Source organism: Poecile atricapillus, chromosome 3 (assembly GCF_030490865.1).
Source record: "Poecile atricapillus isolate bPoeAtr1 chromosome 3, bPoeAtr1.hap1, whole genome shotgun sequence".
Lineage (NCBI taxonomy): Eukaryota > Metazoa > Chordata > Aves > Passeriformes > Paridae > Poecile > Poecile atricapillus.
Window position 1 is genome coordinate 49,726,847 of NC_081251.1, and position 25,721 is coordinate 49,752,567.

At 39.6% G+C, this 25,721-nt stretch overlaps 1 protein-coding gene across 1 annotated transcript in view; it reads left to right on the plus strand.

Annotated features, from left to right (window-relative positions):
* Positions 1–25,721, plus strand: part of SLC35F1 (solute carrier family 35 member F1) — a 236,365-nt gene that overhangs the window by 160,495 nt on the left and 50,149 nt on the right. The window contains exon 3 of the mRNA XM_058836760.1: positions 25,562–25,689. Coding sequence (XP_058692743.1) covers positions 25,562–25,689 — 128 coding nt within the window. The remainder of the gene's footprint in view (positions 1–25,561; positions 25,690–25,721) is intronic.

The following is a 25,721-nucleotide window of genomic DNA, read 5'->3' on the forward strand; positions in this document are numbered from 1 at the left end:
AATAAACTCGGTGTAGGTTCTTTCAAGTCACGTACTATGCAGCCATGCATGATATGACATCTCATGCCCTTAGATTATATATCTGATAGTGGAACAAAGCATGACTTATTTAATTTATTACCACTACTCAACTATTATTTACAGAATTTGGCACTAACACTTTTTCTCTTCATTTGCCACAAAACAGAGGAATTGCTACATGGCTGCTATGCCACACAAATTTTTAAGGCAGCTTAGCAGTTAAAGATTGCATGCTGAATTATCTATGACAGTTTTCAATAACTTTTAGCCTTGGTAATGAACACTCCTAACATATTTTGACTGTTACTTTTAATTTAGTTTTATTAGAAGGTTTTTTTTTGTTTGTTTGTTTTCTTTTTTTCTTTCCAAGCTTCCCAGTCTTTCAGTCTTTCTTTTCTTTCTTACACGGCTAACGCTTCAGGCATCTTATCTGGACCTTGCAGTGTGGACTCTGAGAGGACAAGTATCTTTTGGGGTCACAGCAGAAGCAGATGCTCACTTCTTCCTGGACAACAAAGCTGTGCCAGTGACTCTCCTTTCACTATACTGTTAGTAGAACAAGCAAACTTGGTGGGGCTTTTTCAGTTGGGTTTTTTTTTTTGCTTTATCTAACTAGCTATGGTATAATATCAGGTTTGCTGAAAGCTCACTAAAATCCTCAGTGCTGATGAATTCCTTACCACTGTTTCCTGACACAAATCCTTATAAATGCTCTTCTTTTTTGTGTCTTTTCTTCCCATTCTCCAGCTGCCTGCTTCATCTGCTTTATCTCAGTGGGCAGCTAATTATTTTAATTTGCTTAAGACATGGCCAACCACCAGAGATGATTTCTGATCCTTCAGCCCTACCGTGATATTCTTGTGTTTATTAAACTACTTTCTTATTATGAAAGCTCCAAGACTTTAATCAACAGAAATGACAAGCAACCTCTAATGGAAACCTAGATGATTTTTAAGCTTTTGCAAGAAAATTTTCGTTAATACTCTGGCTGCTTACAGGAAGATTTGTATTCAGGATTTAAGGACAGATATGAATTACATAGTATAAATCAACAGCTACTCTAATTTAGCTACAACAATTTGTATCAGATGAGAATTGGATGTTTGGCAGGGTTTACAGGAGACCTGTTGCAAGGTATAAGCATCACAGGCCCAAGAGGATTGAAGTTGTTGCAGGTCTCTTTTTGTGGCACTGGTGTTTACAGTCATTCAGAAGCATTATTCCAGCCAGAACAGCCAAGAAGCCAGTGGCCAACAGACTGTGTGAGTCTACTAGCAGGAATATAAGCACAAATGAAAGGAATATAAGAAATGTTCAAGTTTCACTGATAGAAGTGGGAGGAGGGTAGTATAAAGATGACTCAAGAATGACTTTATCCTACAGGGGAGTCAGACCATGAGTAATGAATGTACAGCAACATTCCCAAATACTTCACTGACTTACCGATTTCTTAAAATTTTGTTTGTGATGAATTGAATCTTTACTTTTGTGTTATAAAGTCCTTGAAGCAAATGCAGTGTAAATGAACATACCAGACAATGGCACTGTTCATTTTCTTTGTCTGCCTCATAACAATGACTATCAGAAGAGCAAATAAGCCTTAGCAGATCTCAGTACTGTTTCTTCTCCTATTTTAATCAGTTTTATGTTTATTTTAGATATTCTGGTCTTAAAGTGTAAATACTATACTAATAATTTTCTATTAAAACTAAAAAGTGAGCCTTTAACTTTTCATGGATAAAGAAAATGCTTTCAGATAATAATCTGGAGTGCTAAAAAGCAGAAAGCAACTAAAGAGCACTGTGCTTGACAATCAAGAGCAAAATTAATTATGTTTACTCTTATCATTACGAGGACACCTCCATTTTGATTTTAAAGGAATGGAGATGGTAAATCTGCCTTTTTCATGTGTATAACCTACAGAAGTTCAGCACTGTTGGATCTACATAGCTCCCGTGGGAATAAAGCCTATTCTTTAATCTGCATTTACATCCAATATACTTCAGTCTGACACTCTGACTGCCAAGCACTACAGAGCTAAATTCTAAAAAATAATTTGGTACTGTTAATTTTCTTCTCCCTGCTATCTAGTCCATGCTCAGCACATTGCTGTATCTCTCAACTGTTTTAAGAAAATAAAAGTAGATGCACATTATTTGACCATCAGTGTCTCATCAGTTTTAACTATATGCATTCTAAATTGCTTATGAGACTAAATACGAGCCTGGATGCCAGACTTATGAGTTGGCCATCTGTGGACTAACAGTTGCAAACTGGTGCATTCTTTCATCAGCAAAATGCTGGCGAGGCTATTGCTTCAGTCAGCCATGGCAGCAGAGAAAAAAAAAATCAGACAATCCTTAGCATTTATGCATATTCAGAGGAGGTCACCATGTTCACTCAGTGTCAGCTGCACATGTGCTCTGGAGGAGGCACAGAGAGGGGGAGCAGCAAGCAGGGAAAGTGAATGATATTACTGAGAGGGACACTTTTATTCTCTGCCAGAGTCAGCTGAAAGCGCTGTCAATAACAAGCACCATAGGAGAGTAATGACTGCAGAAGACCTCTCTCCCACAGTGAGATGCTGCAAAGTCTGAATGCCAGTCAGACCCCTCCTCTTCTGACTGTGCAGCAAAAAAAAATCCCTTTGTTTCATGCGTGTTTGGCTGATTGAAGCTATTGTTTATCCTGGCTCCCTTCTCTTTTTCATTCCCTAGGGGAAAAGCAAGAGTTGAATTGGGGCTTTCCCTCCTCTGAGAAAATCAGTCTCATTCCCAATTAAAGACTGCAGTCCCACAGGACGCCAATTCAGCTATTGCCTTTCATAGCATTCCAGGTTGGGAATAACATGGAGAAGGTGGAAGGAAAAACTGCACAGTAGTTGCTGGATCTCACCGCTTAATTTCAATGCAGAACATTCATAAGGTTTCCCTAATTTCAGAAATTTACCTGATTTGGGGTACTAGAACCAATGATATGCTGTCATTATGGGCTGGGAGAAGTTTGGTGTGGGTAGCAGTTGGCTGCCAGATACCACTCAAATCAGAAGTCTGTTGAACAATTTAATATAGGTTAAAGAAACATGACACTGAACAGAACAAAAGAACCCATGGATAAATTACATTAGTTCTTAAAAGCAAAACCTGTCTCTAGTTCTGTTGTTTGTTTTGATAGAGAGCAGCAAAAAAACCCACCCCAATCTCTGTGTCAGGCTTGCTCCTGGACTTCAATTACAGTGCCTTATGCTGCCACTGTCAGGTGATCAGGTAGAAGGTTGTCATTTTCTGCAGAGAAAGGACAATTTTATTAGGTTGGAATAATCCTTTAGGTCTTAAAGTGTTGGCTGAAAGTCTGAACCAGCCTTTGTAATTGTATCTTAATAGTTACAGTTACAAGTAGGAGAAAGACAGACTGAAAAAAAATACAATAAATGTTAGAAATAAGACTGGTGCCACAATCCTCACCTCTGGAACCTCCACTGTAATTCTGCTCAATTCAATAAAACCCCTTTAAGCTGGTGCTTCCCCATGACAGCCCTCTGGGCCTCACTGATGGGCAGCAAGTCTGGGCAGCGATACTGGGATCAGCCAAATGGGCAGTGAAACAAGTACAGATGGAGCAACTGTGGAGAGGTCCAGTTACAAAACCAGAGCAGAATCTGGCTGGCTGCTCGCTGATGTTGGATGTGAAGGTGTTTCAGCTGGTGATCTGTGCTCTTTTCCTTTCCTAGTTCTCCAGCCAATCCTTCTCAAAAGACAATAGATGTCTACTCCTTTGCTTTCCTGCTGTTGTGTCCCAGAGGTGGTGTGAGTCTCGCCTCGGCCCGAGTGACAGCAGGGGTGCAGAGCAATGTGGGCAGCATCTGTGTTTGGGCAGCAGCAGTGATGTATCCTTAGGACACAACCCCCCTGTGAAGACAGTGGCACAAGTGTTTTCCCAATTAGTGGTCCCCACCCTGTGTTGGAATAGCATATCCATAGCTTCAGTCAGTATAGGCATCCCACAGCCCTTCTCATTCCTGCTGTCTTTCCCCAGGGTGGGAGATCGGTTCTGCACCTCCCACACGTCCTTTATAGAGGCCCCCCAAAGAAGAGAAGTCCAATCTCCCTCTGAGGGAGACTGGGAACAGTCTGACCCTGGCTGATGTGGAATCATTAATTCCTGAGACTTTCCAGTTGAAGTTCAGATCTTGCACTCAGGCATTTTTGTTCAGCTAGCTGTATTAGTGGCCAAAATTTTCTTTCACTGACCTGCAACTACATATCTCTTTATTTTTGAGTGCTTTAGCACCCCACATAAATAGGTATTTCTGAAAGCTTTATTCTTACTGATCCTGGACTTCAGATGAGACATAGTAACATAGACAAACCATGACATCTGTGTTTGTGAGAGTCTTGGCTTAAAGAAGTGACATACATTCTGTGTGATGCCTGTGGTGAACATGTTAGAAAATAATTGGTCATTGAAATTGTCATGCTAGGAGAGAAGTAATGAAAACTAATCTGACTTTTATGATTTAGATCACTTGCATTCAGATTTAAGAAGTAGATGCCCTACTGGCAAGTATTTTTTTACAGACATTAGCTTGCTTGCTTGTTTCTGTTCAGCTTCAAGTTTATTTTAATGGACAGGAACAGCCATAGTAAAGAAAGTAGCAGTAACCCATCAACAGTGTCTCCTTTTTCTCATGTTTTCTTTCCATATGGCAAAGAATCCACCATAAAATCACAAAATCTTGGAAAACAGACTCCTTTCCTAGAGAACTGTAATTATTACCACAAACAGGCGTTAACTGTAGAGTTATTCTATGCATTGCTATCCAAGCTTGACTCTGCTTGGGTCATGTGCAGTCAGACCTTACCTAATGTCTTTCTGCTGAGCCACTGTCACTTCACCTGGCTTTCCATTCACAGCATGTTCTTAGAAAGACAGAAATAAATATGGTACAGGAATTTCTCAAGAACATAAAGAACATAATTTCTCCATTACTGTCTAGACTCAAAGTTCCTTGTCCTTTAGTAATTATATTCTGGGATCACATTTCATCAGCTTATCTCAATTCAGCAGGCAATTTAGGCAAGTGCTTAACTTTAATAAGGAGTTTAGGCTTCAGCAATATTCTGGGGTGCTAAAATACTGCTGGCAGAAATAGGATGCATGTGCTGAGATTGAATTTTTGTGGTTTACTTGCACTTGTTGTCTATATACCTGTCTATATACCATATATACCTGTCATTTTGTCAGAATACCACTAAAGCCATCTAGATGCAGTCCTGGGCAACGTACTCTAGCAAGACCCTGCCTAGGTAGAGAACCTCTAAATGTGGTATCTGGTGCCTCTCTCCCGTCCTTATCACTCCTTTTTCTGTGACAGAAGTAAGTGTGGTCCTGCATGGGCTTTTTTTGACAACTCTGTATCGCTGTCTTGCATTGCATTCCCTTAGCACTGTGAATCCTCCAAAAGAGTTAATAACACTTCAGTGTCTGTCTCAACAGCTGTTTTCAGTGGCTGAGGACAGTGCCTTTTGGTGTCAGCTGATTTTAAGACAAAAAATGTACTTAAAGCACTCCAGTCTACCCTCCTGCTCTTTTTAGCCCAAGCTCTTCCCCCTCTGCAAACCAGCAAGAGCTGGTGAGACCGTGGAGCTTCAGTGCCGTGTCTGTTCTAGAGGTGCCTGTCTCTGTGAGGATGTGGATGTGTGCTGTGAGAGGTGGCCAGGGAGCCTGCCCAGAGAGACAAGCTTGCTTAAAGTGCTTGAAAATATTATTATCTGTTTTACAGATGGGAATTTGAGAGGAACTGAAATGAAGTGATTTGCGTGTGATTACACAAGCTGTCTCTGGCAGAGGCAGAGGAATGCTCCCTTTTTTAATATCTTAGATTAATATTTAATAATGTAACTGACAATATTGATTTAATATAACCACGGATCTGGCTACCATTTGCAGCATTGGTGATTTTCCAGGAAAAGTGTTTGTCTTTTACAGACTGATACTCCTTTCAGCTGACCATTCTGCCTAGGCTGCTGAAAATTGGATAGCCATGAGCTCTTCTTGTCTTTGCTCACAGCTCCTAGTGGGCTGTCGATGGGCTTCTGGCCTGGTGAGAGTAAGAGCTTCCATACTGCTCTGCTGGGCACTGTACTTCCTTCAGCCTTTCAGCTTTGATTAACAGGAGTACTTAATTGTACACTGATCAGGCTTGTGGTGATTCAGATGCTGCAGTTAGGGGTGCAGCATGTAGATGCTGGAGGGCCAATTGTGAAGAAAGAAAGAGAACAGGAGAAAGAAGCCATGTGGACTTTTGTTCCTTTGAAGTGACCTTTCAGTGCAGGTTCTTTACTTTTTCACTTCCTTTATGTTGTTCTTTTCCTCATTTGTTCTGAAAAGAGCGGAGCCTTCCTTGCAAAGCAATTCATATGTAAAAAGTTTTCACATTGGGATTCATCTGATAAAGTCTGCAGTGGGGACTTATTTGCACTGACAAGTTGGCAGCCAGACAGCCTCTCCATTTTCTAGATGAAAGGAGAGTAGCAGCAGGACATCTCCTACCCTCTCTGCCTTTCAGTGCTGGAAGAGAACCAAAATCTGGCCAACAGCCGTTCGGGGGAGTCGGCTATTTAGAAGCTGCAGAAGTGTACGGACACTGGGAATGTAACATACGGTTTGCCTTCTGTGAGAACCAACACAGACAAGTGACATTTGGGTTGGTGATTTTCAGGGATGGGGAATGGGAAGCTTGATCTAGCAGATGCAATTTGCTTGTCTTTATATTTTGTAGCAGGACCATTCCAAATGTGAAGTAATCTAAATGTATTTTTAATTCTTGGCTGTAAAAGAAAAGGTAATCATAAAGACCAGGTAATTTTCTTCCCTGTTCAATCTCATATTCTAGCATGTAACAAGTATGGGATCACTCTCATTTCCTTCAACTGTACCTGTAGGGAAAGAGAATGAAGATGCCTCAAAAGCCCCTTCTTGGTCACATGCTAACTGCAGACTAATGGCAGGGAAAAAAATTACTGCCCCTGCCCAGGCTCAGTGTTTCTTTATATATTAATTCTGTAGAAGCTAGCACTTGAATTTTGCAGATTTAGCTGCACAAATGACCTGTTTTAATTAAATACACTGGTGTGCATTTTATGGAAAGGTTTTGCCATAATTATGGTAATATTAAAATAAGTTTGTTTGCTATAGAACCCAAAGGGAAGCTGTTAACTGCCTTTTGCATAGTTACCAGGTTATTTATCTTGAGAGAAGAATACCACCCATATGCCTAGACCATTGTCCTTTTCTAACAAATTAATTTACAGAGCCTAAACAACTGCCTGTAGTACCCCAAAAGATTGGTGATGACCACAGCATGAGCCTAATGCAGGCAGCTGCTGAACAACAAGCAGATCACAAACATTTCCAAGGGTTCAGATGAACATTTTCCAGAGGGGACTCGTGTCAGGGCGAGTTCATGCTGCTAAATTGGACCATACATGGGTGTGAATCTCAGTGGGAAAACACGATCTTTTCCAGTCCCACTGCCAGTTTTCTGTGCTTGGTGGTAATAGACCCAACACTAGAAATGTGATTGATGTCTGTCATCCAGTAAATGGTGTCTATGTATAAAAGCCATCATACCATGTCTGAAGGAAACAGAAGGTCCTTTTGTTATTGGAGTGGGAGCCTTTGGTCAAGAGAACCAGAGCAGGAAGTATAATAACTGAAAGATCAATGTTACCCCTACTATTTTACACTCAAAGGTCTATGCTGCCGTAAGCTGCAAGAAAAGAAGGGAAGCGGTGGGAAAAAATAAACGCAAAATAAAATAAATTTAAAGAATAAGGCCTGTAGTAAATTTACCAGATCAAAAAATTAAGTATTGCTGAATAAGCCCTTATTATCCAGTGTCAAGCACAATAGCATGTAAATGAATGTAATAGAGATGATGAACTGCTCAAACCTTGGCTAATACTCTTAGGACTGATAGAGTTGATGAGAATTTGAAGTACAAAAGGGTTTTTTTAAGAACAATATCATTGCTGGTTTTGAAAGATGTTATTAAGGGAAGCTAACAGACTCATCACAGTCTTTTAAAGCTGTGTTCTTCTAATGAGCAGCTAAATGGCAGCTCATGTATAAATGACAACAGTTCATTTAAATTGCATCTTGCTGCTCAGGCTGATGGTTAAGCAGATACATAGAAAGTAAAACTATAAAGCAGGCATAGCAATCTTTAGGCAGACACTTCTTCCTTGTCTCAGTCTCTGCCTTGTGTTGAGGCGCTGGACATGGAGTGGATGGGAAATGAGAGCTCAGGGGATGTCAGTGGGAGCACAGTCAACTGGCAACAGTTTCCTCTTGCAGGAAATAGCAGAAAAGCTTTTCAAACCCTGGGTGAGTGTAAGGCTTCGGGCCTTTTCATACAGGCACTGCTGGAAAGTCAGGAATGACACATTTCCACAATGTTGTCTAGCTGTTGTGCAAGGAGACGTGAAGGGAAAATTGAAATATGTTTTTTCACATATTTAGAAGACTGATTACCTGAGAAATTCACCTGGCAAGACATTCATTACCTGCATGTTCCCAATCAGGATTTCCCATAAAATGACTAATTTTTCCTTTTTAGTCCAGAAGCCTGGGAATTTGGGCTCCCCCTTGCTTGATTTCCTTATATCCAGACCAGCCTCAAAAAAAAAAAAAAAAACAGAATTGCAAAACAGGAACAGCTGGATAGGAAAGCTTGCATTCATCTCATATGATGAAATTATAGTGTGGTTCAGCTGAAGGTAGTGCTACTAATGCACTGTGGTGTTTAAAATGCGGTTCTTCAGTTCTCTCTATATAATTACAACTCCACTCACCTTTCAGATCACAGTACCCTTCACCTCCTTTCACCTCCATCTAAATTAAGTTTATGTGTGAAACCCCAGGTTTCCAGATTTTCATGCTGCAGTATGAAGCAGTGATTAAGGGAAAAGGAAAACCCACTATCTTTTACTGGAATAGAAATGAATGAAAGCATAAAAATACTGAAGGCATGCCAGATTAGCATTTCAGTAGTCCTGTAGTTATGCAGGACCTTTGCTTCCCGAGTCCAGTGTCAACTGCAACTCCTTGGTCTTGCAGTTTCTTTCTCAGCATACATTTTCTCTTCGACACACAAGGGAGAGGCAGGTTTGTGATGGAAGGAATATTGTCCAGTCCTGTGTCTTGCTCTTTAAGCACCTACTGGTATTTTACAGTGAAGTAACTGTAAAATCATGTATCAGTAAAGCAGCTCTTAAAATTACATACCAAAATCCTACTAATTTTTATGTTGTGTTTATTGTTGGGGCTGAGTGGCTTTCTCTGGCTTTTGAGAGCAGCAGTATTGGTGAGGAAGGTGGGGGTGACAAGAGGTAGCCAGAGTCTTTGTGATGCTCCAGGATCACTGAGGATATTGTGAATAGCTGAAGCATTTGGAATCATAAAACCATGAAACAGTCCAGGCTGGAAGGGAGCTTAAAGGTCTATCTAGTCCAACCTCCCTCCAATGATCAGGGACATCTTCATCTAGATCAGGTTGCTCAGAGACTTGCCCACATGACTTCTGCTGGCTGGAAAACTTTTTTTTTTATATTATTGTTGGAAAGGGTCCTAGATGATTGTCAATTAAGCTGTCAGAGGAGAGGGGATTTTTTTGCTGCTCTCTTGTAGAAGCTGTGCACAGCCGGCCCTGCTCTTCTGTTGGGGGCAGGTAAAGCTGCAGAGTTGGTGAGCATGACCATAAAGGGATGTGCCAGCTCCTGACACAAAAGGTGAAATAGCAGGCTCAAGGCTGATGCCTGCACTTGCCAAACACTCAAATGGTGGTGTGGTGGAAGGTGTAAGCCTCAGTTGCTGCAGGCACGGGTAGGCGTGTGACTGTGGGATACATTCATATTTGAATGTAGCAAAATAGTTTGAAAAAGCAAAGGTAATGCTGCAGTGGGCGTGTAGGGAAAAAAGTACAAATGGGGGAGTAATATTCAAGGTGAGCTGCATAAGTTCAAGGAAAAAGGAGAAAGCATAATTATTTTGGGGAGTATTTTGCATTTGAATGCTGGAATTTTTCAGACCACAGATCAAACCAACACTTGGAAGCATTTGGATGTATGTTTCCAGCTCACAAAATACTGATTGCAAGAGCTACTAAAGGCCTTTTGGTATCAAGCTCTCCTTCAAAAGAGACTCCATTCCAATATTTAGTCTAAATTACCTAACACTATACTTGCAGTAGGTAAATATATATATATGATATCTATAAGATGATAAAGAATAATGCATGAATTATATCCTTCCTGCCTGGGTGAAGCCATCCATCTGCCTTAGCCCTCTTCCCTCACAGAGGACTGCATGCTGGAAGGCAGAAGGTTTGAAGCAAGAACTGAGAACATGAAGCCACATCTCAGAATACATTCTATATATACTCTGAATATATTCTGTTGCAATGTTATTTTATTTTCTTTTGATACATCTTACCTTCTTTTTGAAGCAGAAGAATCTCTAGTTATTATATGGTTTGTTAAAATAATGTGATAAAAATACTAAGTATTTCAACTATTCTATTTACAATTTTTATGCTGGAAATACCAGACCAGGAGTCCATCAGTTCATGTTGCTTCTCCTGACCTTCTCTGAAATTATTAAAAAGTATGTAAATAAAATAAAATCATACAAATTAAATGAACTAAAAATCAAATTGAAACATCAAACTTGTAAAACGAATATATCAGAATTCTAATGCAAAAATGTTTACATATTCTTTTTACTGGAGATAGTAATCAATTTTTATTAAAATATGCTCATTTTGTCTAAGCAAATTTTATTGCTTTTTTGACTGGTGAAATTGATGCAAAAGTCTGAATCCAGGAAGATTTTTTTTTCCTTTCCTATTTGCAAATTATGTAAACAAGAAAGCAGTTAAAAATGCATTCATTTATTTTGAAGCAGGAATTTTTTAGAGGAGATGCGTAAGAGATCACAGCAGACCTGAATAGTTATTATGGATCTTGTGCATTTCAGAAACTCAGAATTTGGCAGTAAATGAGCCTATGTAGTTCAATATCTTGACTGCACATATGCTAAAGCATATGCTTTCCTGGACCTACATATTGAAGGATTTTGTTTGTTTCTTTATTTAAAGCTATTTTTCCTGCATGTTATCTGTCTTGGATACAATTGTAAAGGTGACAAATGTACCATACAGATGAACTATATTAGCCTATTCTTTCTCCTAAAGGAGAAATTTTGTATTTTTATGACCAGATATTATGCATTCCTCTTCAGTAACATTAAATAGAGCAAGGCATAAGAAGAGACCGAAAAATAGAGAGGTTGTCAGGAGAGCTCTGTAGTCTTTTGCTGTCACAACACAAGACAGTACTGATGGTTTCTGTTTTTTGAACTAAAAATGGCTTGTTACTTTTGCCTATCTAGAAAGCAAATTTAAATATATATACCTAAAACCAAACCAAATTGTTATTAACCCCATAGACAACCTAAAGCATCCCATTGGAATTGCCTTCTAGCTCACTTAGGAGTAGCAAAGATCTTCTATGCAAATGCTGAATATTACCAGGATTAAATTATTGAGAGTATGTGAGTGTTACTACACATGTATGGAAGACGATAAAGAGCAGGATAATAAATTGACACATTCCATCAGACCATGGAAAGACTGACTGTGGTTTTCCATGAAAATCTTGAGAGGGGGAGAGAGAGAAATGGAGAGCAGGAAAACAAAATAAAAGAAGGGCTTTTTGAACTCCTGCTGGTGTACTTGTGGTTACTCACTGGGAGATCAGTAGAGATCTCATGACCAGCCTATAAACTGTGGTGGCTCCCAGTTTATTTCTACTTCCATAAGCCTAGTATCAGCTCAAGCAAAGTAGATAAGCCACCATTCCTATGCAGGTACTGAGTTTTAACAGGTGAAGGCATATGTCCAAGCAGCACAGTTATGTCCACCTACCTTCATTCTCTTCCTTTGCCATATGTCTGGCATCTTGAATTTTATGCCTTCAAACATTAATTGCTTCTTCAGAGTTTCATAAGAGCTCAGCCTGCTGCTTGCAACTAGAAACAGACAAATGTGTGAACCTCCCAAATGATCTAATTCACCTGGGTTGCCCTGCACAAATTTCACCTGAAACCTCTGCTCACATTTTATGTGTATGGCTTGTCTTACTGCCAGTGGTAAAGTTGGCTAAAAGAGCTGAGCCTTCACATAGGAATACATTTCAGTGTAGAAGATGTAAACTGGGGACACCCAGTGCTGCTCTCACATCATGGAGAGCCCCAATTTTCTGCTGTTGTGCATTTTGTGGAGCCATTGCCACACTGAACAAAGCAGGTGTAACTCATCCTCACCCAGATTACACTCCCTGGGCACAAGGCTGCAGAAAATAAGGGTCATGATTAAAAAAATTGTGGATGCATATTTGAATATCAAAGAATGGGAATAGTTATGGGTTGTTTAATGGCACCCTCACTCTTGTTTGATGGGTCACAGAACTCTCAGCTTTCCCTTCTATAGTTCAGGGCTCAATAGCACCTTCTAGCTCTTTTACCTGTCAATTTCATGTTCAGATTCATCACTTATGGATATACTTCCATAAAAAATGTGCGTCCCATTTTTTTTTTGCAAGAAGATTTTCTTGATACTAGATGCCACTCAGTGTTTTATAGGAATTATTTTATTAACTGTATTTCCTGAAAGGTTATTATTCGACTTCTCTCTGAGGAGATGTTTTACTATTACTGACAAACCAGATTTCATACTTACCTGTCATGGCCTTTATGATGAAGTTTGAGTCTTCCACACCGACACATCTTTTCTCTGAGAGGGTCAGACAGTCTGTTCACCCTTTCTGGCTGCCTGGTCTTGTGTGATATACCTTCATTTTGCCTATGCTGATAGGTTTTCTGAGAGATGGGATTGCTAAGGTGACCGCTACTTTTGGAGTGGTTTCCTTCTCTTGAATCATGCTTATGATTATCATGATTATGATCTCTTGAAATGCTTCTGCACTTCACAGCATTGGATGCATCACTCTCATATATAGAGTATAAAAAATCAGACACAGAATCAAAAAAAATTCCAAGCTGGAAGGATGATTGAGTCCAGCTCTTATGTGAATGGTCCATACAGGATCTAACCCAAACCCTGGAATTATTGGCACCATGCTGTAACCAACTGAGCTAATGCTCTGTCTGTGCTTCCCAGCCCTCAGCGCTCTGTTACTTTTGTTAGCAGCTTGTGTGAGGAAGGTGTGTTGACTCCCTTCTTTCATGTGCTGAACAGTTGTTGTGTGATGGAACTGCCTCTGGGCTTCAGCTGTGGGATGGGAGAAAGGAAGAAAAATTATGACTCTTGCACAACTGGATTGATGTCAAAGGATATATGAGTCAAATATGTATGCTTGTAAGCATAGAAAGATGTGCTTCTGAATAAAATGACAGATGACAAGACGGTAAAGGTTCTGTTGTTGTGTAAGTAACCAGCTTGGTGTGTAAGGGGGCATCCCTTACCTTTGATACATGGCCATAATTCACACATTAGTGGTTGGTTACCTGATCAGTTGATGAATTTCTGCTTGGATGTTAATTGCATACGTTGCAAGTTTCTTTTATTCTAACCCTGAGTTTCACATTACAGAATTTCATGTTGCTCTTATCAGCCGGAATATCATCCCAGCGCATTTATATTTCCTCTACTATAAATGAATTGGACGTATTTCTAGTTAAGTGTTACTTCCCGTTAGTGTGGAAAGGCTACTGGGTCAATACCTGTAAAACACAGGCAAGACAGGATAAATGCCAGTGAGACATTCAGCAATTTGCTTATAAATCAGGATTCAGATAAAGGAAACAGTATTTTGTAAGTTTCTTCATTGTGAGTATCACTGCTTTTTTATGGCTGGATATTTTTTGAGCTTTGTGGCAATCAACTGGAATCAAGAGAGGTGCAAACACTCCTCACAGCTGCTATGTCAAGTTTGTATACTTCTCAGCAGTGTTTTCAGATGCACATTCTTTTGAATTCTTGGTTGGGAGAAGTGGGAGATGTTTAATTTTCAGTGCACCATGCTGAGCACCGCATGATTCAGTAGCACACTACAGAAGAGTGTGCAGAAAGTAACAGATTTTCAGGGATGGCAGACACCAAGAGCTGATTATTTCAGGAGTGATCTTAATATCATTGTGATGTACTTGCATTTATTCTGAAACCAAAACAGGGGTTTTGGCTTCATCTTCCAGTAGCTGCCTCCCACACTGATCTCTTTTTGCCCTCCCAGAACTGCTGGTTTTCCAGGGATCAGAACCCCAATGGCCACCAAACCACCATTCTGGGAAGTAGCAGCTTATGTGCTCGCTCCAAATTTTGCCCCTAGAACCAGCTCTTTGTAAAACCATGCTTGGCTTTTCCAAGATGCACAGCTCAGTTTCTGGATGAATTAGTGGAGTTTCTCTTATTACAGTAGGATAACAAGTACCAAATGTAATACTAGTCTTTCAGTGATTAAGCAGCAGCATAGTAGCATTAGCTCTCCTACTGTATGATACCTGGATCCAAACTACACTACTTTATGGAATACAATTTTATAAGATCCTGGATTTCTTTATCATACTTTTATTGGCTATCACTTTCTTCCATGGAAAGATAAGTATTATCTTTAGTTAATTACTCTTTTGATACCTTAAGCATAAGCACAATCTCCAGTCATCAGTAGCACTATCAGATGCATAGTTCACTTTATAATAATAGCACTGATGGAACATCTCTCAATTCGCACATGACACTGCACTTACTCTTTCACCAGACTCTGGAGGACTGCAGACCCCCAGCTTGCTAGCACATCATCTAACTGCTCATCAGTCTCACTCTCAAACTCTTCATTGCTTCAGTAGCACAGCTACAGTGATTAGACTGTATTTTTCAGACTTCAAGACTGCACTAGGCAGGGACACAACACTTCTTGTGTCTGTAGATTTTGGGTTTTGCTTTGTATTCCATCCATTATTTTGCACAAGACCAGGGCCAGGTGAGTTTTGGTCCCTGATACAAATCTGCCTTGAACAATTAACTGAATGTAAACTGGTACACGCTGATCATTTAATTCATATTTAGTGTTCTAGCTGGAGCAAAACATTGCCTGAACTGTATTGCATCAACTTTCACCACCTTCTGGGTATGATTGTACTTACATGCTGGTCATGACCACCATGCTTGTGAAAGATGGCAAAAAATAGGCAAAAGTTGACTACTCTGATTATGGACCTCTTAGAGGTCCTTTGTGAACCTGTTATCTTTCTATAAAATTTGAATCATGGAAAATTTGTATTTTTCTTGTGAGAAATGCTACAGTCCTGGCCCCATTGTAAAGTTTTTCAAGTCCAGTTCTGACAGCTCAGGAGACAAGAAATGCAGGATGGAGGGCTGCTCTCCATGGTTCCTCTTGCCTCCCACATCTCTTTCTCCTTTATGTAGACATATGGATGTATAATTCTGATTTGTTTATCTGATACTAATACTGCTTAATCTTCAAGGGTGGCATCAAGACACTGTTGATTTAGGTACATAACAGGTATGCAAAGAGATATTGCCTGCTCCAATCAATGTGTCATCTAAAAATATATCTGGCTTCACATGTAATCTTAATGGTCATTTGAGAACTCATTCAGGATTATGTGATAACAAATAGCCAGTTTCTTCAGCAGAATTGTCTGTAGATATCTAGTTGACATGGTGGCAGTGAGATGCTCTATACCAATTAATAGCATGGTTGAGTGATGTTTTATGCTTTTGGTATCATACTTCACTGGTCATGATGCAAAGGATATAAATGATGGGGGCTTTTAGTAGTTTTCCTCATTACAGAAGCAACATTGAGATTTCTGGTGTGTATGACTCCTGGAAGTATCATGGTATAGGGAAATGAATGCGCCAGCTCTCGCTGTTGTTTGAAACCATTGTGTTTCACATATTTCTTTATGCTCATGCCTACATTTTCTCTATTCTTAACTGAGTTTACTGATTTTGAATAAGCCTTTTGGAATTACTGCCACACATAAAACAAGGTGTTCATGCTGTGGCCAACACTGATGGAGCCACAATGGATTGGTGTGTCTTGCATGCTTCTCTTGGGCCTCTGTTGCTGGTCACCTTGGAGATCTGGACTGGCCTCACAATTCCTTTAGCTAGTGGCAGCTCCTACATTTTCTGCTTCGTGTGTAATTAGTGGCACTTCTTGAATAATCTGTGGTTGTTCTAAAATGAGGGTTTTACCCATGGTGATAGGGAGTTCTCAAAGCTTCTATATTCATCTAGGGATAATATTAAACATGTAATTTGGAAGTTTAGCCAACTTTATTCCAGTTCCCTTACAGTGGTGTGAGGAAAGTTCCAGAGGGGAGATAATTATCTTAGATTTTCCCATGGCTGTACCACAAATAAATACTCCTAGAGGACTGAGAGTCTGTTTGCAGATTTCTAATGCAGAAGAATGCTGGAATACCTCTAGAGATCATGGAGCATCTGTAAAGCCATATATGTCTAGAGCCAGCCAGCCAGAACATATTCTGAACTCTTCAGTTTTCCCCTTGGCCCTGGGTAATGATATGAAATAGTGCTGGATTTTACATATTTTTGGCTAACATTATTGACTCCAGATGAAGTTTTAATTCTGCCAGCATTGCTTCTTTATCAGCAGCTTTCCATCCTATTCTACTTGAAAATTCTCTTTTAAATGTCAATTAATTTGTTGCAAAACTAACGAGAATTTTCAGGGTTGGAGTGTGTATGTACCACAAGAAACAGCACTCCCGTTTTCAATTATTCACCAATCGCCTTATTCCTCTTAATAGTACTGGCCTCTTGGTAGTCACCAGCAGAGAGGTTTCTTTTTTAGTAGATATCTCTAGGTTTCATAGCCTGTAAAAAAAACTGTGTGCCATATCCTGGATACAGTCCTTGCTCATATTTCATGCCAGTGCCTGCTACTAGGTAGCAATGTGGTGATCCCCAGAATGGGCATTCCCTGTTCTCTTAGGGATTTGTGGCTGGTGTGGAATGAGCTGGTGTGTAAGAAGATGCAGAGTTCCCATGCCTAGTCAGTAGTGTGAGTACCTCCAAGCCTGTGCACAGTGGTGTTACCATGTTAGGTTTCCTTTCTTCTGCTCAGTGCTCAGTTAACTATTATATCTACAGGAAATAATATCTTTGCACTCTCTGTCAGATTAGATTTAAATTGAATCAGTGTGTTCAGACATTACTGATGGAGACTGGAGAAAGATACTATCATGGGTTAACTTCACCTTTAAAACCGAGTGAAAAAAAAAGAGGAAGTTGAAGCTACTGGTGACTGATGGGAGTTTTTCTTCTTGACCAATTATCAGTCATTTCAAGAATTGACAGCAGATCTGACCATTAAAAAGTGAATTCAACTTGTAAACACTCCCTTAAGAAGTACACTCAGAGCTGTCTCGTTCTCTTTTTGTTTCCGGCTCTGGAGAGGTAACAAGCTCCGTCTTGGCTTTTCCCCCCCCCCTCCCAGGCCCGGGACAAGGCCGCAGGGAGGGGGGGGGGGGGAGGAGAGAAAAGCAGTTTAGCAGTTTTGTTTAGTTTTCAAAGTCTGTTGCTAGACTGAAACCGGACACTATGAACTTTTGTAGCTTTCTTCTTTTAACTCCTTTATTACCTAGATAAACAACAGATTACTCCTTTTTCTTAGAACAGACAGAGAAAGAGAGACAATTAACATGTAAGGCATCATAAACCTACCAGAAACAGTGAAGAAAAGAGTTAAGTTTAAATAAGAAAGAGAGAAAAAGAAGATGCTTGTTGCTGAAAAGTCTTTCTGTTGCAGCTATGGAGATGGACAGTAGTTTAAAGACTCCTTTAATTCATGGCTAGAGTATGGGAGGAATAGAGTATTCAAAGTGTGGACTTTAAAGGAAAGAAAATGATTATGATCCTGTGAGTTGCTGGAACTTGCGAGTGAAGTGAAGATTTTAAAGCCTTAAAGGAGCCAGGGAGATGGCTGTTTTCCAGGAGGGCTCACAGGGACAACTGAAAAAGATTTCTGCTTTGAATCACTTATCCTTAAAAATAGCATCCCTAGATTCAATTTGACCCATTGCACACCTCAGAGTGGTGTGAGATGGGAGGAGTGGACTCTAGAAACTCCATGAATTAGCAGAAAGAGACTTCTGTTTCTCTACGGGGACTGATGAAAAGACTCTAAAATTGAAACTGTTTTTGACCACCAAGATTGTAAAACTTTTTTTGTCTCTATGTTGTTATGTGTACAAAGAAATGATCAAGTAGTGAAAAGTAAAAGGGTTCTCTGAAAGTTTATTTTGGTATTTTTATTCTAGTAGTTTGTTAATAAACTGTCTTTATTCCTTTAAGTTTTAAGCCTGTTTTGCTCTTATTTTAATCCATATCTCTAGCAAAAAATAAATAAGTTTTTATTACTAGCTTGAAACCACGACAGATACACACTCCTTGACTTCCTTATTTTTTTCTTATTGTCTTTTAAAGAAAGGGTACATATTCAATTCCAGTTGGGTCTGCTTGATCTATGAATGGTTAATAGTAATGACAATTTGCATTGGGTCCTTTTTTTTTTTTTTTTTTTACTATCTTAGTCAAATCTCATGCTTTGGGGAATAAAATTTGTAGGAATCAGGAATAACAAGTAGGTAATTCATTATTCATATCTGTCTGCTGGGAAAAAATGTCACAGAGTGGGTAGGTGGCTGGACCAACATTTTGTAATGAGTCTGTGGAAAGTGGATAAAAAAAAAGAAAACTCATGCATTCTAACTGATTCCTCTGCCTTAAACAATGAATATTATTTCTTTTATGATTATTTTACTTTAATTAATCTTGTGAATATGATTAAGATGACCAAGTGTACCCAGAAGGACACATTATTAATGGAAATTACACATTTATAAATTATATACAGGGATATATATATACAGATTTCTTTCATTTGATCATTTGACTTACAGTCTAGTAAGTTTGAAAATGAGGGAATTTTTTCTTCTGAAAACCTTTGTATTGCTGTAAGTAGTTTCATACTATTTAAAAGAGGATGAGCAATAAAAAAATGCCTGACTGTAGAGCTTACAGAGGAAGAGGAAGGGAAAGAAGGGGAAGAAGAGGAAGAGGAGGAAGAGGAGGAAGAGGAGGAAGAGGAGGAGGAAGAGGAGGAGAAAGAGGAGGAAGGGGAGGAGAAAGAGGAGGAAGGGGAGGAGGAGGAAGAGGAGGAGGATGGGGGAGGGGGAGGGGGAGAGGAGAGGGAGAGGAGAGGAGAGGAGAGGGGAGGGGAGGGGAGGGGAGGGGAGGGGAGGGGAGGGGAGAGAAAGATATTTCAGTTGGAAGGGATCTACAATGATCATCTGTCCAACAGCCTGTTTTGAAGTAGTTCTGTGTAAGAGTGAGCCAAAAGCTGACAGACTACAATGTTAACTCAGAGGTAACTTAAGTCTGAGAGTACTGTAGATCAAAAATCAGTTTTGAAGATTTCATGCAGAAAGATACAATCAACTGTCAGGTTTGAGGGGAGGGTTCAGCTTCTCAGTCTGCTTATGTCCCTCTGCATTACAGAATGAGACACATGCTGCCATTTCAGGGAAAGTGCTTACCTAAGTTTAGGCTAGGAGATAAACCAACCTGAATAAAAAAATTGTGTATAAGAAATAGCAGAGTGTTTTTTACCTTGACACATTAAAAGGCTGTGTGAGTTTAGCAGTTTGTTTGTTGAAACAGTGCACTGTTCCAGTGTTCCACTGTTCTTCAGATCTTACGTGGTTCTGGACACAGACTGTTGGCAGTAACCTGTGGTATTGACAACAAGCATTATGTCTGCCACCAAAGGGAAAACCATATGTAGTCTAGTGGGTGGGCAGGAGGAGAGAAACTGAGGCATGAATAAAATGATCACCTGCTTTATTTGTGTAGTTTAAATTGTAATTAAACCCTTAAAGTAATGGCCATTAATCTCATGAAATTAAACATCTGCAGATTATAAAATCTATCAACAGCGTTTAGGCTGGATCAAAATAAAGGCACCAAAATTAATGATTTCGTATTTTATGAAAATACATGTTCAAATTCCTAATCTGACTTCAACTATTGTCATTTACATCCACAGTCAAAACAGACTGTTCTGCAAAATCTCTAAAAGGAAGTAACAAGTCTAAACATTTCAGATGAGCTTGTATGTTAGTAAAGGGAATGCTGTATTGTGTCATGTTACTAGGCTAAGCCTGCCCTGTGTCAGAGAAGAAGAAACTTGTCCCTTGCCTGGATCTGCTTACTTGGTGCTCATGTCCCAAAGAATAATACGGATTTGGTCACAGACTGCTCAGGACACAGGCTAAAAATTAATCTGAAAATCCCAAATCTTTGGTTTTAGGCTGGTCTTTGCCCTGGCTCACTGTGCAGCCCCACAAGCACCAGCTGGCACAGGGCAAGGAGCAGGAACATGTGAGAGCCGGCTGTGAGAGCAGCAACTCAGGGCTGTTACACCAACGCAATTTTCCCACTGTGAGAGAGGAAGCAGGAGGGAGCTGTGAATGAGAACAGGTTGGATAAGATCAGATGTTCTGAGGAGGCAAAAGGAAATGATGCAATCTAGTCTCCCAAAGGCTTGCTGAAAACGTGGTATAGGACAAAAGCAGTGCAGCCTGTAAGCAGTCATCTGTGAGGGGAACAGAGTATTTTCAAGTGTTTTGGGAAGCCAGACTGGTGGAGTATTTCTGAAAGAGTGCATTTTCTCTATTGTATAAATAATTTAGCAGTGCTGGTGTTTTGCCTTTAGGCAACAGTATTCCCATAAAGTAGTCATCAGTAATACAAGTGGATATGAGGAAATAAGAAACCTGTTGGGTCAGAGGATGTAAAGTCATGCAGAAGAGAAACAGTTCTTTAGAGCTTTTGTGCAGAGATAAAAGTTTCCTACGGGAGGCCTTCAGTCTCCTGAACCAGCTTCTTGACGTAGCAGAAGGCAAGCAAAATTTTATAGTTCAGGAATGGGAGCCTTTTGGCTTTGTTAAAAATCTGTGTTACCCCTATGCAGTGTAACCCCATTTGACTGCTTCCTACCCCAGGTCTTGCAGCAGGGCTGGATGTCTACAAAGTCTGTAGAGAGACAACATTTGTACTGGTGAAGCTCTGTATCTGCAAGACTGGCTAAAATGGGCCAAAATTAAAATGAAACAATTATCCTGTAATTTTGATTTGTAATTTCTTTTTCAAACAGAGAGGTAAATCCTGGTATAATCTTCATCCTTTGTGAGACTTTTGCTTCTTTACCATGCAGCACTTGACTCTGGCACTCTTGTGAGAGGCAGGGGAGGACCAGCCTGCCTGGCAGCCCTCCCCAGTCTGCCTTCCCCCTTGCAAGTCTCCTGCACTCATTTAGATCTGTAAGGAGGAAGGGGAGCACAGCTCCTTTGATGATCTTGATCTAAATAGCAAGTTGTCATCTGAAGTAAAAGAGAGAGACTGTAGTGGATGAAAGAGAAGCAATATGCTGATTTTCTGGTCTAGCAGTGCTGTTATTCTGCCTGTGTCCCAAGCCCATACACAAATAATTGGGAATTTGCTGTCTTAATGGTTGTTAGGTTTTTTTATTGTACCTCCGTGGCTGTGTGGGTGAATGTAAAAAGGGTTTTGTACATCTATATTTGTACATTTGGTAGACACTGCACAGCTAAAGCCTCTTTCAATTTTCTCTCTAATTTATTTTTAATTTTGTAACCCCCCAGGGGTAAATCCTTATTACAAGATGTAAAACCACCTCTTCTACAAAGCAGCTTATTTGTTGATTTTTAATTCAATCCAGCAGATGCAAAGCTGTAGCTTTTTTCCAAACACTTAGAGCTCCTCTGTATATATAACTGTCAAGTGCATCTCACTGCAAAATTAGTAAAAAAATTAAAATATCATTCTAGAAAGAGCAAGAAGAGTCTTTTATTTCTCTGTGTTAAGACTATACTAGACTTCTGAATCTTGAAACATTCTTGATAGGCAACTCACTTTTAAATACACATTGCATTTGTATTAGACTGAGTATGAAGACTTCCATTTTCAGAAGCTCAAGTACTGAAAGAAGTTGGGGGTTTGTTTTTTGAAGAAGGCCCTCCATCAAAAGAAGGCTGTCTAAAGACAGCTTTACTGTGTGCACTTACATAAATGAATGTTCACTGGCATCAATATGTGCTTTGTCTCGCGGGAAATGTTGCCCTTAAGCTAACCTGCATACTTTATGGTTTAATATTTGTTTATATAAGTGGCTGAAAGTCTTAGTCACAGATCTATTGCAATAATAACAAAAAGACATGATCTGAAATAATCTTTCTTCCTACTGTATCTCATTCTAATCAAATGACATTAAAAAAAAGCTGAAAAAACCCCTTTTAAGTCCTTTACCAGTTGGTTCAGGTATAGGCATCTACATTTGGTCCTTCTGGTCTACTATGCTTACAACTCAAAATACATGAATAATTAGTTTGCTTGAGTTGTCATTGAGGGAAATAAATTTTAAAAAAATCTCAGACTGTCTCTTTTTCCTTTGTTTTTAATAAAGTGTGATGATTTTGTTCCCATCATTGTTTTTACACAAAGGCAATGTTAATTTCTATTCAGGATGTGAACCTTAGAATAAAGCTCTTGATTCTTTCTGCTTCTCCTTTTAGTCTTCACAAATCAAGGCTTCACACTTATCTTCTAAATTCCCATTTCCATTCTCTTTGTTGTCTGAATTCACTGAGGATGCCATCTGTGATTGCTGTTCAGAGGTCCTGTCCTGCTGGCAGCCCCACACCTTCTCCAGGTTATCTTCCACTGTTGCCTTTTATTGGGTGTTTTTTGCTAAACTGAGACATTTGAGTATGGTGACTTGATTTCAGCCACCTGTCAAAAACAGGACTCCACTGCCTCTGCCTTGATTTGTCCATAGCATTGGACAGTCACTGCAGATGATCATCTTCCTTCTGCCTATCTCCCCAAAGGGTCTCTCACTTTGGAGGTGATTCCTGAGCTTTTTACAAAAAGGAAAAAAATCAAGAAAGCAAAAAGAGAGAACTGTGTGCACCAATTTGAATTGTAGGTTTAATTCCTGTCGCTGGAAACTCTAACTTTACCCATCAGCCAGAAGTCATGGCCATACATTTATTTTTAAAGCTAACTTAGTTGGCCACGTGTGAGCAATACAGTGATCTGTGGCTGGACGTTGAAGAAAGCACTGGCAAACCAAAGGCACCAAGAGTCCTTAAGTTGTGCCCACAGTCCTGGCTCAGGCAACCTATTGCCAGTGCGGTTCTTCAGCCTACTGCTTCTTTCTGTTATGTAGGTGCCATCAAGGTCCTATTGTAACAAAAACAGATTTTGCTGTTGGATTTCCACTGTTGGAAAAGACTATGGTTTGATGTCTTCAGTTTTTTTAGCTTTATCTTTACAATTGAAATGAAAAATCACTCTGCAATGTTAACAGCATCTTTCCAGTGCATTGTTGATTTCCAGTTGATGTTTTAAAGGCATTGTCTGGGCAGCAAAAAAACTTGAGGTACAGTTTCAATATCTGTAAAGGATTTACCTGTGTGGTTTACACTGATTTCAGTAGAAATTAGGACATCTAATCTCAAATTCCTTTTTAAAAACATCTCCCTAAATATATTTAGAAAATAAATCTATTTGGAAAATAAATTTGGAAATCAATCTGTGTGCTCAAATCATCGTAAAAGTACATAGATGTAGTCATAATTATGTCTGAAGGATGGGATTGAGTAGGTGTAAAAAAGAAGTATGGTATGATTGAATGTACTTATTCTTTATTCATTGTCTTAAGTATTACTCTACTCACCACATTGTTTCTGTTATTTTTCTGCTGCTTACCGAAAGAGAGAGAAAGAAGAGAAGGATGGGAGGCAAGGAAGGAGAGGAGGGAGGAAGGAAAGGGAAAGAAGACTTTTAGCATAAATGTCGAGGCTTCAACGGTTTTGCAGTCAGTGTCATTATCACTGTAACAAATAATTAGGCTATTGCCTAATAATATCCCACTGGAAGAGTGTATGTGCAAACACCTGTTAATGAGCAAACATTAAATGATTCAGGTGCTTTGTTCAGGTAAATACCCATTCAAGTCACTCATCAGAGCCAAGCTTTAAAAGCTATGCTTTTTGAATTAACTTTTGAAATAATTATCTGCTTTTCTGTGGTTGAGTCTCATCAGATCTGAGATAGCTGTGCTATAGAGAGCCTGCTGTTTTTGCCATGGTATAGCAGCCCATATATCACTGGGTCCATTTGAACCAGAGAGTGAACACACTTGTCATGAAGGAAAATTATGAAGGAGAATTGGGAGCAAGTTTTGGTGGCAATGGACAACAATGATCCTTTTTCTTCTGTGTTTTCCATCACCCATTTTTATGATCACAGGCACTTAGAAAAGCTACTGCAATGTGAAAAAAATCTCAGAATAGTGGTGTTTGCTTTGAAAGTTTCAAGACAATTCAAATACCATTTATAGTGCCTTGGCAGTACAAGTAAACCCTACTTAGATTCCTTTTTAGGCTACAGACTCTGAAAGACCTCCAGTCGTACAGAGTTCAGTCACAGTGTGCCTCTTTCACAGTGAAGTCTCATCATGTGTGGAACTTACTGTAATGCAAATAAGTTATAGGTTTGCTCACCCTCATTAATGAGCTGTTTGCTTTTGAATGGAGAACAATAATGATCCCTAGTCTACCACGAGGAATGCTTTGACCTTTTGAAAGTTGTGGGTTTGATCTGCAGGCTGTATTGTAGCATCAGTTTTCAAGTGGTGAAGATTACACACTGGGTGATTGACAGGGTTCCCATAGAAGGCAGCAAACCTGCCTACTTCAGAAAAAAGAATCTGGGAGCAGAGCAACTGTCACCCAAAACAGGTCTCAGTGCAACCTTTCTCTAAACAAGTATGATACTTTGAACCTCTAGGATCAGAGTAACCATCCTTGGAACAGGATCTGTCATATGCCCAAATGTGATGCTGTTACTCTCCTGCTCTAGTATTCTGTCGTATTTAAAGATACTGATAATCTCTCACCCTGGCAAAAACCTGTTCCATCATATGTGCAACATTTTATCAGTATGTATGGAAAGCATAAATGTATAAACTGCTCTATTCTTTAGCTCTTTATATGTGCACATATATGCGTATATATAAAATTAAAGGTAAGAACACATGCCTGGTCTGCTCAAGCTGCACTTGTTTTTCTTGCTGGTGTTTACATCTTAAGTGAAGTGTCAGTCTGACCCTTACATACTACTTTGCCAGGTTGGCTCTTTTAATATCTGCTAGACAAATAGGGTGTGTTTGTTTTCACTTCCTTGCAGTACCTCTTTGTAAATGGTGGCTTTCAGCTGCTTAGTGCAGATGTGAGAGATCTAGATAATTTTTCTGGACAGGTAAGTATTTGGGGTATGTGCACCCAACTCTTACATAATTGTTTTTGTTTACTACCACAGGAGAAGAAAACTTGCTGGCAATTTTGAAGAGGAGATGGTGGAAGTACATGATCCTGGGGATAATAGATATAGAAGCCAACTACCTGGTAGTCAAAGCTTATCAATACACGACTCTTACCAGTGTACAGGTAAGGATTTCCTCTTTTGAGGTAAGATAATA